Source organism: Abramis brama (genome assembly GCF_963993115.1).
Source record: "Abramis brama genome assembly, chromosome: 25".
Classification (NCBI taxonomy): Eukaryota; Metazoa; Chordata; class Actinopteri; order Cypriniformes; family Leuciscidae; genus Abramis; species Abramis brama.
The window spans coordinates 24,099,732-24,115,203 of NC_139987.1; the positions used below are offsets into that span (position 1 = coordinate 24,099,732).

General features: G+C 35.0%; 1 protein-coding gene across 3 annotated transcripts in view; it reads left to right on the forward strand.

Moving 5' to 3' along the window:
- The window catches only part of slc4a5b (solute carrier family 4 member 5b), a 33,401-nt gene that overhangs the window by 13,003 nt on the left and 4,926 nt on the right, over positions 1 to 15,472 (forward strand). Inside the window, exons 6-22 of one of the 3 annotated variants that reach the window (XM_084104508.1) lie at positions 88 to 248; positions 1,281 to 1,430; positions 2,116 to 2,217; positions 3,711 to 3,766; positions 5,881 to 6,038; positions 7,125 to 7,212; positions 7,301 to 7,455; positions 8,155 to 8,283; positions 8,371 to 8,545; positions 9,931 to 10,064; positions 10,176 to 10,447; positions 11,907 to 11,962; positions 12,088 to 12,279; positions 13,599 to 13,712; positions 13,890 to 14,051; positions 15,129 to 15,307; positions 15,388 to 15,460. In XM_084104508.1, the coding sequence (XP_083960634.1) occupies positions 88 to 248; positions 1,281 to 1,430; positions 2,116 to 2,217; positions 3,711 to 3,766; positions 5,881 to 6,038; positions 7,125 to 7,212; positions 7,301 to 7,455; positions 8,155 to 8,283; positions 8,371 to 8,545; positions 9,931 to 10,064; positions 10,176 to 10,447; positions 11,907 to 11,962; positions 12,088 to 12,279; positions 13,599 to 13,712; positions 13,890 to 14,051; positions 15,129 to 15,307; positions 15,388 to 15,460 (2,356 nt within the window). Of the gene's footprint in view, positions 1 to 87; positions 249 to 1,280; positions 1,431 to 2,115; positions 2,218 to 3,710; positions 3,767 to 5,880; positions 6,039 to 7,124; positions 7,213 to 7,300; positions 7,456 to 8,154; positions 8,284 to 8,370; positions 8,546 to 9,930; positions 10,065 to 10,175; positions 10,448 to 11,906; positions 11,963 to 12,087; positions 12,280 to 12,444; positions 12,559 to 13,598; positions 13,713 to 13,889; positions 14,052 to 15,128; positions 15,308 to 15,387; positions 15,461 to 15,472 lie in introns of all 3 variants that reach the window. The other 2 variants (XM_084104509.1, XM_084104510.1) reach the window with 2 other exon arrangements.

Genomic DNA, 15,472 nt, shown 5'->3' on the forward strand with positions numbered 1-15,472 from the left:
AAAAGTGTTTCATCCATCTGTTGGTACATGGGAAGAAAAGTGTGTTGTCAAGTGAAGTAATGTTGTGTCTTCTGTGTGTTGCATCAGGTGGGTTAAGTTTGAGGAGAAGGTGGAGGAGGGTGGAGAGAGGTGGAGCAAACCGCATGTGTCCACGCTGTCTCTGCACAGCCTGTTCGAGCTGCGCACCTGTCTGCAGACGGGCTGTATCCTGCTGGACCTGGAGGGATACTCGCTGCCACAGATAGTGGGTCAGTACATAAAGAGCCAAGAACAGAACCACCTTTAATCTGGGACGACTGAACTCCAGTTTGAACACACATCATTCACAAAGTTCTATTTAATATTCCGTTTCATAAACATATTGTAATACTGGTCAAAATGTATTTAATTTTTTTTAAAGAAATTTATACTTTTATTCAGCAAGGATGCATTAAATTGATCAAAAGTGATGGCAAAGACGTTTATAATGTTACAAAAGATTTTTATTTACTCAAAAATATGAAGCAGCACCACTGTTTTTAAAATGGATAATAATCAGAAATGTTTCTTGAGCATCAAATCATCATATTAGAATGCTTTCTGAAGGATCATGTGACACTGAAGACTGGAGTAATGATGCTGAAAATTCAGCTTTCATCACAGGAATAAATTACATTTTATAATGTATTCATCTTTTAAATTGAAATAATATTTCACAATATTACTGCTTTTACTGTGTTTTGATCAAATAAATGCATCCTTGGGGAGAAAAGAGACTTCTTTTAAATACATTTTTAAAATTCTTACCGACCCCAAACTTTTGAATGGTAGTTTTTTATTGGCTAATTCTTAATTTTGATATTAATATGAGTGCAGTTCTTTCATATTTTACCACATTTAAATAAATTAAACAGAATTCCAATTTTTTTCCATTTAAAATTAGTGCAGATAAAAATTCAACAATTATAGCATGCGATAGTCAAATTTATATTGCTCAATGTTGCTCTTTTAGGATATTTAATGGGGTTCTGAGAAATGTTTAATTAAAATATTGACTTTGTGACCACAGTCTCTAGCTTCAGTCACTGATGCGCCTCTTGAGACCAGGGGAGTGAGGTTTACAGCTCTTACTAGCTTGCCACAGTTACATATGGATATATACAGTTAAATATATAGATATATACAATGAAGAAAGCAGCTCAGATCATTTGGTTTTGGGAAAATTTGATAAGAAACGTTCATATTTAGATCTCAGACTATGGATTTTAATGCATTTGTGTGTGTTTTTCTCTCTTTCACAGATGACATCATTGAGAAGCAGGTGCAGGAGGGTCTTATAGCTCCTGAGATCCGTGAGAAGGTCAGTTTCGTCCTCTTGCGGAAGCACCGTCACCAGACCAAGAAGCCGATCCACCGCTCCCTGGCTGACCTCGGAAAACCCAGCCCCTCGAGTAAGAGTCCGCTATGTAACCTGCCCCACAGTCAGTGATTTTCCCAGGATCCCCTGTCTCTCTGACACTTGATTTTCAAATCATTTCCAATAAACTTCTTTTTCTTAAAGTGCCCCTATTATGCTATTTTTATGTGTTGGAGTGTCCTACAACAGGTTTACGTGCATCAAAGCTCAAAAAACACTTTAATTTTCTCATAATATACATTGCACATCACCTCGTTTCTCAAACAGTCTGAAAACGACTCGTTTGAAGATTCAGTCTCTCTAAGCCCCGCCTTTCCGAGAGCTACCCTGCTCTGATTGGTCAGGTGGCCCAGGTCAAAGTAGATGTTTTTCGTGGGCAGCCAATGAAGAGCATAGGCTGGCATTATGCAAATTTATTACATTGTTGTGTAGGTTTGTAACAGGAAGTGAGACTGGAATTACTGACGACTCGTTTTGGCAGTTCAGAATTGATTCTTTCTTTTAGGAGACAATAACTTTATTTGCCATGCACTTTGACCTTTAAAACATTGCAGACCTTTTACTTTTTACAAACAGCTATATCACACACTACATGAAAGGTAATACCTGAAAAAGCATAATAAGGTCACTTTAATTTCTTGAATTTCCACTTTATTCTTTTCCCCATCCTGCCGTCTTTATCATGTCTTTCTCTGTGTCTGATCTCGGGTCTGTATCAGACCGCAGTCTGAGCCCGAGCCCGAGTCCTCGCTCTGGATCGGGTCTCCATCGCTCCACTGAGGACCTGCGAGCTCATCAGAGCGGCGGCCTAAGCAAACTGCGTGAGTCTGAGCTTCTGGTTCTTCTCCCTTACATTGATTCATCTACAACCTCTTCCAGATCTCTGGAATTTTCCATCTTAAGTTCACTCTGGCATCCCTTAAGATGAGCTTTTGGTTTTCTAATAAGCTTTCCTACTGTCTCAAGTTTCGTTACCCTAAATCACCAACACCAATCAAAATGCATGACCCTGCAAACTGCTGTCAGTGTGAACAACCTTTTACTTCACATAGCATCATCCACTGACTGACTGTGTGTAGTTGCAACATTTCTCAAGTATGCAACAGTGCATTTTTGCCATTGTTCCGAGGATTAGAGATTATTAGAAAGGTCTTGACTTTGGTTTTCCATTCTTGTTTGTCACGATCTGTTTCTGTACTCTGGGTACTTTAGGCCAGAAAAACAACAATCGTTTTCTTGTCTTTTAGAGAAAAGGTTCCAAAAAGCATACAATCAGGAAAAAATTTGGAATAATTAAGACGTTTTTTTAATGTTTTTGAAAGAAGTCTCTAATGCTCACCAAGGCTGCAGTAATATTGTGAATTATTTATTATAAATATATATAATATTTATTAAATAACAGTTTTTTTATCCACTGTTTTTAACATTGATAATAAGAAGAAATGTTTTGCCATCACAGGAATAAATTACATTTTACAGTATAATATATTCAAATTTTAATTATTCAAATTGTTGTTTTTGATCAAAGAAATGAAGCATTGGTGAGCATAAGAGACTCCTTTCATAAACAATAAAAAAATCTTAATTAATTCAGACTTTTGACCAGTTGTGTGTGTCTTTTAAACATAAAGCAGCACATATTTTGCAGTAATTTGTAAAAAAACATGGGTGTATAAAAGGCCCAGTTTTGTCACATGGACATCCCTATCTCTAAGCAAAATTGGGACTGTTCAAAAACTTTCCAAGCGAACGTGACTTTCGGAAGTTTAAGATGTATTGTACATGAATATTATAATCATAAAGTAACATGGTATATTATCAAAGTATCTAAAATCTTTTTTGGTATGGGGTGACAATGTCCCATTGTTTTTGCTTGCAAAATAATTTGTGATGAATGTGTTGTTATATGTATTTGGCATGCATTTGACACTGAAATTAATGTTATTTTAACGTTATGTATGTACTATTTAATATTTTATGAGCTTTTATTTAATAATTTCAGTTCTTATTTCAATTTTAGTTTTGGTGATTTGGCATTTTTACCATTTTTTCAATTTCTATTTAGCTTTATTTTTGTTGTAGTAGTAGTATTTTGTTAAATAGTTGTAGTAATTTTAGTACTTTGACTTTAACTTGAGTTATTTGCCAAGGCAACATTTCTAATTTTCGTTTACATTTTTGAAGTTTGAGTTTTTCATCTAATATTTATATTTTATTTCAGCTTTATTATATTTAATTTAATAGTTTGAGTTTGAGTTAACAATAACAACACTGATTCAATTAATAATCAAAGTGTTTCATCTGTGCTTCTCAGATCCTTCTCAGTGCCGCAGCATGAATGATATTTCTGTCACGCCCAGCACCGACCAGGTACAACAGTTTTCCATTAGTATTCCTAACATTGTCCGATTTTTTTTCTTTCTTCTTTACATGAACATATTAAAATACATAGAAAATGTACTTTTTCATTAGCAAAGAGTAAACAAGATGATTTTAGAAACAAAAGCACTGCATCTGGTGCAACGACTCATTTCTGAGCATTTATGCAATAGAGGAGACAGATATGAGCCGTAATTAAGTGTGTGTGGATAATCTCCATATAAAGCCGGGTTCACACTGTATGATTTTGCCACGATTTGGCCATCTGAGACAAATGTTGAGAATCCTAAAAGATTCCTCGGATCCTAGACAAATATCTGGAGTCTTTGATCGCTAGTTTGACAGCTTTTTCAAGACAAGTAACGTATGCAATCATTGAACATGTCTCGGATTGATGATGTAAAGCCCAGGACGAGTCTTCTTGCGTGCGTCCGTTGTTAACGTTTCTTGACTTCTGTACAGTCTGACATTAATAACATCTGAGATCCTACAGTGTGACATGGCTTACAGCGGGGATCATGTTTGTGCGGTCTGACATGCAACAATCGTACAGGACTATTATAAATCGTACAGTGTGCACCCGGCTAAAGTCACTCAAGTGCTGCCAGCCCTCATTAGTCTTTTTGTAATATTTTCTTTCATTTGATCACTGGTTTTGCGGTGCAAAAACGAAAACAATGAAGCACAATTATGAAGTGCACAATAAAGCTCTTATTTTTGCCTAAGTATTTTGAGGCGAACGGTGCCGCCACTGTCGGCTCACTAGACTTCAAAGTGGGCCAATTCTGAGTCCACTTTAATGAGTTTCTATGCTTATAATGACACCCACGGCTGACTTTCATGTGGTCACTGCCCTCAATAGGTTTCATTTAGGGCCTACAGGAGCATGCTGAGTTTGAAAGTCAAGGGTCCCAGGAATTATGGGGGGATTGATTTCAGTACATGCAGATTTGCATTTATTCAGGCATTACAAAGCTCTTTGATTGATTAATGTACAGGTTTAGATGCAGGAGCCCCAAAATAAATTTAGACACTTGATCCACCTTTAAAAATGTATGAATGTTATTGCATTAGATAACAAAACGCCAAACCAAGTATATTGTTTTTTCAAGAAAGATAGCACAAGCACACTTTTCAAGCAAAATCTTTCATAAAAGTTGTTTGTTAGGTTTGAAATGAGAGGATCCTTGAGCCAGTTGGTTAAGCGTCTTTGCAAAAATTAAATTTAGTTTAGAGAAAAGCTGTAGCATTTAGTCAGAAAGTAGTGTTGTAGATGTGAAAGCGGTCTCGGTCACAAGACTTTTTGAAGGTCTTGTTTCGGTCTCAGACTAAGAGAACTTAGGATTTGATTTACTGGTCAAGACCACAACTGTGAAGATTTGATTGGATGTAATACTTCCTGCTTCAAATGCAGTCAATAACTTATTTCTAATTTGAATTATTCTTGTGCTGGTTCAGAAATCGAGGGATTGTGTCAAAAATGTCAACAAATTGACTAATTACTAATACAGATGCCCACAAAATTCATGATATGATTGCAAAAAGGACTTGTATGAGATCTTGCTGGTCTGGTCTTAGTCTTGTCTTGGTCTCTGTTTAGGTGGTCTTGACTACAACACTACCAGAAGGTCAACTTCTAAATGAGACCTATGAGTGTTTATATGATTTTTGGACGTGAGAAGGGAGCTTGTTTATGTGTGGCAGAAAGTGAATTGACTCTGAAAGTGGCATTAAAAGATTAAAAGCTGATTTTGACCATAAGCACAGACCATTCCATATCCACGTGTTCTTTGAGGCCACCGTGGCCGATCGGCTGTTTTTATTGGTTCGTGTGTGCATTGCTTGGTTTTCCCGGTGTGATTGCGTAACTTTATCGATCTGCCATTGGAAAAAATTAGACGGTTCCCATTTCCATCGCATGCATGCACGTCAGACATTGATAATGGAGCTCATATTGATACTGGTATCATGAAAGAGGCGTGAATGAGGCACAAACTCTTTCCAACTTGGAAATTTCATGACCTAAGCATCTGACACAGACTATGTGGTCTAATTTAAACCCACTCACCCATGATGCCTAACTGCACTGTCATCTCGCTCACCAGCTGAAGAATAAATTTATGAAGAAGATCCCCAGAGATGCTGAGGCGTCTAACGTGCTGATTGGAGAGGTGGATTTTTTAGACAAGCCGTTGGTGGCCTTCGTACGTCTGGCTCAAGCCACAACGCTAGGAGGCCTTACTGAAGTCCCTGTGCCAACCAGGTGATCATTCCCAAACATTTTGCATATGTTTATTGGCTGTTTAAATAGCCAATAGCCTTTAGTTTTATGTTACAGTCTGGCAAAACCACACTTGACTTCTACCATAAATTCCAGATATTTCCTTTGCAAATGATTGGAAATACAAGTGTGCAACCAAAGACAAATTATGATTTCTGCATTTCATATATATATATATATATATATATATATATATATATATATATATATATATATATATATATATATATATATATATTATTTATTTGTTTATTTATTTTTGTTTATTTTTATATTTATATTTATTTATATATTTATATTTATTTTTCATTTTTATTTATTTATTTATTATTTTTATTTATTTATTTATTATTTATTTGTTTATATATATATATATATATATATATATATATATATATATATATATATATATATATATATATATATTTGTCGTTTTCCAGTAAAAGTTTCTAAGCCTATGGAAGCCAATTTCTGCCACATAAGGAAAAAAAACATGCTTTGGTAAATAATAATTATAACAATTAAGACAAATTCATTGAAATTATGACATAAAAATACAAAAGATGCATTTATTTGAGATAAATATTATAACTTTTTCTCAGAGAATATTTTTCCCCCCTCAACTGTCTCGTAAATTGTTTATTATTATTATTATTATTATTATTATTATTTTAAGTAACTCTGACAAACTTTATTTAGGTTTATTCAATTCAATTTTATGTTTTTCAACAAGATTGGGGAAACAAATTGAGTAACAATTAAAGAATTAAGTAAATGTAATATATTCTCTGAAAAAAAGTCTTATATTGAGGTTAATTTAGCTTTTCTAGTAAATCTGATCAGAAAGTTTGGATACGTTTTACTGGAAGAGAAGACAAAAAAAGGAAATGAAAATAAGTGTGGTTAAAGTCAGGTGGTAATTCTAATTTAGGGGGTGAGATCATCACGTTTTAATCATATTTTTGATCCATTTCACAGAAAGAGAAAGACTACATTTCCGATGTGATTTGTATTGCTTCAAATTGTAATCAAATACAATGTGAATTTTGTTTGTGCTGTATTTTCCAGGTTTCTCTTCGTGCTGCTCGGTCCCAACGGCAAAGCCAAATCCTACAATGAGATCGGTCGGGCCATGGCCACACTCATGGTTGACGACGTAAGAGAAAGTATTAGTAATTCTGTACCTCAGAGTTTAGTATCATCACAGTATTTGTTAACACGTGTGTATCTGTCACCATCTTTAGCTCTTCAGTGACGTGGCCTATAAAGCCAGAGATCGTGACGACTTGATTGCTGGGATTGATGAGTTTTTGGATGAGGTGATAGTTCTTCCTCCTGGAGAATGGGACCCCAAGATCCGCATCGAACCCCCAAAGAAACTGCCTTCAGCAGAAATGAGGTATTAAATCATGAGTCTATGTATATTACCAGTCTGGGGTCAGTATATTTCAATAAATTAATACTTTCATTCAGCAAGGACGCATTAAATTGATCAAAAGTGACAGTAAAGACATTTATTTGAAATAGTAACATTGTAAATGCTGTACATTCTATTCGTCAAAGAATACAGAAAAAAAATGTATCATGGCAGCACAACTGTTTTCAACATTGATAATAATCAGAAATGTTTCTTGAGCAGCAAATCAGCATATTAGAATGCTTTCTGAAGGATCATGTGACACTGAAGACTGGAGTAATGATTCTGAAAATTCAGCTTTGATCACAGGAATAAATTACATAAAAATATGTATTCAAATAGAAAATTGTAATAATATTTCACAATATTACCATTTTTACTGATCAAATAAATGCAGCCTTGGAGAGAGACTTCTCTCAAAAACAGTGAAAAATCTTTCTGACCCTAACTTTAACAGTTTTATCAGCATAATAGACATACTGTACACACTGCATTATCATTTAAAGCACACTGTGAAAAATATTTTGTAACCTAAAACATGTACTTTATGTGGTAGCATCTAAATTATTTGGCTTTATTCAAGTGAAAATATATGATTTAATATTTATTCCGTCATATTAAATATTACTTTCAATTAAGATTTTGCAGTTTGCACAGAGTTCATTGTGTTTGTTTCTGCAGGAAGTCAGTTTTAACTCTAAATGAGCTGGGGCAGCCGAATGGGAACGCAGGAGGAGGCGGAGCGTCTGCCGAAGACGAGGAAATGCCAGCGCCGCATGAGCTTGGAGAGGAGCTGAAATTCACTGGCCGGTAGCGTCCGCTGAGCCTGCTCACCTGCTAGTGCTAGGGTTTTAGATTGACCTCACGTGACCTCTGAGACTCTTTCTGTTTGTGCAGATTTTGCGGAGGACTGTGGCTGGACATCAAGCGTAAAGTGCCCTGGTGTCTCAGTGACTTCTACGACGGCTTCCACATCCAGTCGATCTCTGCGGTGCTCTTCATTTACCTGGGCTGCATCACCAATGCCATCACCTTCGGGGGACTGCTGGGGGACGCCACGGACAACTACCAAGTAATTCACCTCCTAGACACTAATGTTTGGATATAATGGCCATATTTTAATATAATTGACATAATGCCCATGCAATAATCTCAAAACAGCCAAATATGAAGCAATTAGGTGGCCTGGCCGGTATACAATTTCTATTTTAGAGTGCATATTTAAAAAAAGGATAAAGTGAGAGAAAGTTTAAAAATAAGACATTTTATAATAAAAAATTAATTTAAGAAAATGTACTGTATGTGAGAAATAAAGGTGCAATTGTGTGATGATATAAGGTCACAATTACAAGAAAAAAAGTTGCAGCTGTGAGACATAATCACCTTTTTATTTTTTATTCTAAGGCAGAAACACACAGATGCCCATTTCTGCCACTTAATTATGCATAAGTAAATCATAATAATGACTTATGTCATAATTTTGACTTTTTAAGTAATAATTATGAGGAAAAAATTTTATTCATGAGGTAAAAAATCATAATTGTATGGAAGCTTGTTTCCGCCACAGAATAAAACATTTTAAAAGATAATTGTGACTTTTTATCTCACAATTGCGAGTTTACATCTCGCAATACTGACTTTATTTCTCAGAATTGCGAGATATAAAGTCAGAATTACGTGAAATAAAGTCGCAATTGCGTGAAATAAAGTCGCAATTGCGTCTTATAAAGTCAGAATTCTGACTTTTTTTCTCGCAATTGCGACTTTATATCATGCAATTCTGACTTTATAACACATAATTGCGACTTTATATCTCGCAATTCTGACATCTTTTCTCAGAATTGTGAGATATAAAGTCCAATTCTAAGGGAAAAAAAGACAGACTTTTTTTTTTTACCTCAGAATAGTTTATATCTCACAATTCTGACTTTATAACACGCAATTGCGACTTTATTTCTCAGAATTGCGACTTTATTTCACACAGTTCTGACTTCATATATTGCAATTGTGAGAAAAAAAGTCAGAATTGTGAGATTAAAAAGTCGCAATTATTATTACAAATAGTCTTTAATATTATGTTATGATAAAATATATAAAAAGTCAAGATTAAGACTAACTATGACTTAGTATCTTATTTCGACTTTTTGTGTCATAATTTTCTTGTAATTACAACATTTTGTCATACATTTTTTACTTTTTATCTCGAATCTTTAGTATCTCATAATTTCAACTTTATATGTCATAATTATGATTTACCAAAGCATGATTTGTTTTCTTATGTGACGGAAATGGGCTCCCATAAGAAGCGGGCTTCGTAAAATTTCTTATCACAATATTAAGTCAAAATTTGAATACGTTAATTTCAAGTTTTATTCATTGAAAGTGCATTCAGTGTTTTAACTTTTTCTGTTTCGTTATTTCCTCCATTATATTTTGTTGTGTCTCATTGACTTTCAGGGTGTGATGGAAAGCTTTTTGGGCACGGCTTTGGCCGGTGCGGTCTTCTGTTTTTTCGGCGGTCAACCGCTCATCATCCTCAGCTCTACGGGACCGATACTGATCTTTGAAAAACTGCTTTATGAATTCAGCATGTGAGTGTGACATCCTGTGATTTAGTAAAGTTAAAAATCATGGAAATATGTGAGTCAGGAGCAGTCTTCAGTTGAGTTTGATTCTTTAACTGAATCGTCGTCTGTGTTCAGAAACAATGACATTGACTACATGGAGATCCGGCTCTGGATCGGCTTGCACTCCTGCCTCCAGTGTCTGATCCTGGTGGCCACAGACGCCAGCTACATCATCAAATACATGACGCGCTTCACCGAGGAGGGCTTCTCCAGCCTCATCTCCTTCATCTTCATCTCTGATGCCCTTAAGAAAATGATGAGCACCTTCAATTATTACCCCATCAATCGAGACTTCAAGCCAGATTACATCACCAGCTACAAGTGTGAGTGCCAGGCTCCTGATCAAGGTGAGTCTGACCCCTTGACCCAGTGAAAAACATCCTTTCACAGGTATTATTATTTATGAAATAAAAACTGACCCTATTTACTTTCTTCTTACACTTTCCTGACTTTTAATTCACCAGTGCATGTTATTCCAAGAATTTTTTTTTTAAATATCTATATAATAATAGACAAGTCACCTTTATTTATATAGCGCTTTATACAATACAGATTGTTTCAAAGCAGCTTTACAGTGATAACAGGAATATGATTCAATGATGCAAACAGAGTTCATTTCGGCTGTACAGCTGAAGTCAGTTCAGTGTTGATTTGTTCTATTATAAAGATCATCAATTATTAAATTAGTTCATTTCATCTATAAAGCAGTTCTGCAGAAAACAGTGATGTATCGTCCAGCTCAGTTCAGTTCTCATACAACAGCGTCAGTACAGTCAGATCAATAAAACTGTTGAATATTAAGTGTCCCCAACTAATAATAATATGAATAACAATAACAATGTTTTAAAATATTTTATTCAAAAGTGGTTATTATTTTTTTAAATAATAATCTTTTTTTTTTATATTTTATTCAAAAGTCATTATTTTTAAAAAATAGTATAAAATATTATTAATAATTGATCATATTTGATGTTGTTATGAATAATAATAATGTTTGTTTTTTAATATTTTATTCAAAAGTAATTATTATTATTCAATAATACAATTATTATTCAATGATACAATTATCAATATTAGTATCATAATTGTTATAAATAATACAATTTTGTTATTATGAACAATAATAATTACTTTTGGATAACATTTAAAAACATAGTATTGTTATTATGTTTTAAAATATATTATTCAAACAATATTCAAAATAATTAAATGTATTGTTATTGTAATTATTATTAATAATTAATGTAATAATGATAATAATATTTTTATTATGAATAATAGTCATTATAAAATAAATAAAATTAAATAAAAATCAAATCAAATTTAATTTAGTCATAATTTTTGGTCTCTTAATAAAAATATAATTTAAATTTAGTCAGTGTTTTGTGTTGCATTAATTAATTTGTGTAATTTTTAACTAAAATGACTACAATTAATCTTTTAATTTTTACTCTCCACAAATCACTGCAATCCTGCATTCGCTCACTGTTCTTGATCCAGATCCAAAATATTTTCTGTTGAATATTTGCTTTCATTAATGGAGGAAGAGTGTTTTCCATACTAAAATGTTATGTTGACTTTTCTGATTTTTGGATGACATATTGGTTTGTCACATCTGACCCCTGCAACTTATGTGTATCATATTTGTTTTTGCCGCCCATACTCGATTTGGCTGCTGATTGGAGTAAGTATCGTCTAGTGGCATGTTGTTACAATTCTTGACACCCCTTGAACGTCTATATAAGATGTTATTGTATGATATGTATGATACGTCTTGTCAATAAGCACCTTTACCTTCTGTTGCAGTGGCTTTCAACACGTCCTCTCCATTAGGCTTTGAAAACATCTCTGATTACTCTATGGTGAGTTGAAACTGTTATGTATTTCATACGTTTTTCTTCACAAAAGATATCACTATTACTTTTACCATACTTTTTTTCCGTTTTGTGGTCGGTGCGCACACACACGATCTCACTCCTCCTCCCAGTTCAACTTCACGGCTCTGGACTGGAGTCAAATGACTAAGAAAGAGTGCTTGAGATTTGGCGGTTCCCTGGTGGGCAAATCCTGCAAATACGTCCCAGATCTGGCCATGCTGTCTTTCATCCTGTTCTTCGGCACTTACTCCATGACCATCTCGCTCAAGAAGTTCAAGTCCAGCCGTTACTTCCCCACCAAGGTTGGGACACTGTGTTGAGCATTTTCACATGTATTTCCCATGTATGTCAACACGCCTGCTTCTGTATTCTCTGGTTCAGACCGTATGGAGACAGTTTTTTCTTATCCTAATCCATATTGTATTTACCTCTCTCTCTTCCCCAACTTGCTTCTGTTTTTCTCCAAGTGTCGCGCCTTGATAGCAGATTTTTCCATAATTATATCCATCCTGGTCTTCTGTGCTCTGGATTATGTGCTGTCCTTGGATACTCCCAAACTGCATGTACCCACCCAGATAAAGGTCTATAATGTGTCATCTTGATGTTATACCACAGACATGCCTTTTGTGTTGGTTATATTTGAATGAAATGCTGCCTTCAAGTCTTCATCATGTTGTATGGGCACCAGTGTGAAAAGCTGGACTGAAAAGCACACTACCCTGGAAATCCAGAGTTCTCGCGAGAGCACAAGTTGAATTTGCTCAGTGAGTTTACTCTGGTGTCTAGTAATGATGCTCATTAAATATGCCCTTGTATCCGAGCTGCACCAATCACATCGGGTTATCTGATATAGGCAGGCCAGAGGCGAGCTAAACATGACGACAGCGCTGTGACGTCGAAGTCATTAGTAAACATTGCAAGATGGCTATGGATGAACACCAGTTGTTTGAAACGGCTTTGACCGCTAACATTAAATGAGTTAGACTTGGCTTTTTATCTAAAAGAGGAACAGAAGACGGCGCTCGAATCCTTCCTTTGCAAGAAGGACGTTTTTGCTGTTTTTCCGACCGGATACGGCAAGAGTCTAATCTACCAGTTAGCTCAAGCTAACGCGTATGAGGCTTTTTGTGATTGGTCGTAGTGTTAACCAATTGCGTGCAGTGAGATTTTCAAATGCATGCTTGGTGCCGCCCCTCGAGCTGGCCGATTTTCATTAGTCGATGCCAGACCATTAATCTTTCAGATTTAGGTCTGGATTTCCAGGCTAAAAGCAAAAAGTTCATAAAGAGATTGTAAAACTAATCCAAATTTTCTGAAGAGACACAATTGCTTTTCATGATGAACATTTAATGTTTATTCACATATAAACATTCATCAAGCTCAAGCATGTTTGCTTGATGTGCGAGAACCGATGAGGTTCATTCTCGTGTTACGGAGCACAAACAATTCACATCATATTTGAACTTCTCAGAAAGACTTGAAGGCATCAAACATGCTACTCTTGCATTTTTAAATCTATTGCACTTTTGTCCTATAAAGCCTTTGATCGTCTCTAGTTCTTATTTAGTTGTCTCTAGTTTTCTCTGTCTTTATCTTTCTTTTTCCTCTGCAAATTGTGCAGCTTCGGAAACTCATCAGTGATTTTGCAATCTTCACGTCAATCATGACATTTGTGGGTCTTGATATGTTAATGGGGCTTAAAACACCTAAACTGATTGTGCCAACCGAATTTAAGGTACGTTGTGCAATGGATACACGCGTATCTTTCTTTACCCTCCCATTTGCATTTATTTGAGCTTTTTCTTCATGATTATATACTAATATCACATTAATCCAATGTGCTTTACATGTGATTTCAGTGACAACCACTGGTTTTTGCTATGCTGACTTGAGTGTTGTTCTGTGTGTGTAGCCCACGCGGCCGGATCGCGGCTGGATCGTCATGCCTTTAGGGAAGAACCCGTGGTGGATGTGCATGGCCAGTTTTGTACCTGCTCTGCTGGTCACCATCCTCATCTTCATGGATCAGCAGATCACAGCCGTCATCGTCAACCGAAAAGAAAACAAACTGAAGGTGCTGGACGTCACCTACGAAACTTATTAGCTTTTAACAACACACTACATCAGCACTCGTTCTCACACTCTAGCAACCACTCAGAACCACTGTATCGAAATGCAAAAAAAAAAAAAATTAAAATTTTAAAATAGTTTTTGGTACTTTGCATAAAAAAATATAAATATTTGATGAAAAACTGTAAAGCAAAAGTAAGTAAAAGGCCTTTTAGTATAATTCTAAAAATGTCCCCCTTCAGGTTACATGTGTATTTTTGTTGTGAAATATTTTTTAAATATATAATAAATAAATAAAATAAATAAATATATATATACTTTATTTTATAAAGTAAACATAAGGATAGGTTTTATATTGTTAGCAATATGTCAAGGTGAACATTTATTGACTGAAGGTTTACTTGATTATCCATACATAATTATTTTTAAAATCATGTTAAAATGTATGTATCAAATATACAACAGGCTCTTGAGGAACATTTATTTGTTCATCATTGAATCACGTTGCATTATATGTTTTGCCCCCACAATAAAAACTACATAGCTTTGATAAAAAAACTAAGCATTTAAATATCATCTTACTAAGACATATTATTGGCAGATATAGAGTGACGACTGATATTTATATGCATTTTATAGTAGATATCAGCAACGGCATGAAATTGCATATTTTTGCTCAGTCTGGGCCTCTGAATAAAATTAGATTTTTAGGACTATTATTTCATGTCAGGCTTTACAGGGTTAAACTTAAACAAAAACAAAAAAGAGACAATTTTCTAAAAAAACTATCTGTAATAATATTAAAGTTGAAGTTCTAAGATTATTAAAACTGAAATAAAACTAAATATAAATAAAAAACTAATAAAAATTACAAAAGCACATAACCAAATTAATAAAACTTATAATAAATACTATAATAGTATATAAATAATACTAAAATAACACTGGCTAGCACCCACTGGTGACCAAGCGCAATCCCCCAGTACCATGATGTTGAGTTATGATTATGTAATATGCATGCATGTCCATGTTGTTCCATTTAGCATTGCAAAATGTCTTTTTCCCATTTCCCCTGGAGCAGAAAGGTTGTGGTTATCACCTGGACCTGTTCTGGGTGGGCATCCTCATGGCCGTTTGCTCCTTCATGGGTTTGCCCTGGTACGTAGCGGCCACGGTCATTTCCATCGCACACATCGACTCTCTGAGGATGGAAAGCGAGTCCAGTGCTCCTGGTGAGCAGCCACAGTTTCTTGGTGTGCGGTAAGTCAAAAGCAAGACCTTTTCTGTAGATTTAAGCGTAAATATTAGTATGAGAATTATTCTGTTTGTGTTTATCGTAGGGAACAGAGATTCACAGGCATATTGGTGTTTGTCCTCACTGGAGTGTCTGTCTTCCTTGCACCAGTCCTACAGGTACATCAAAAC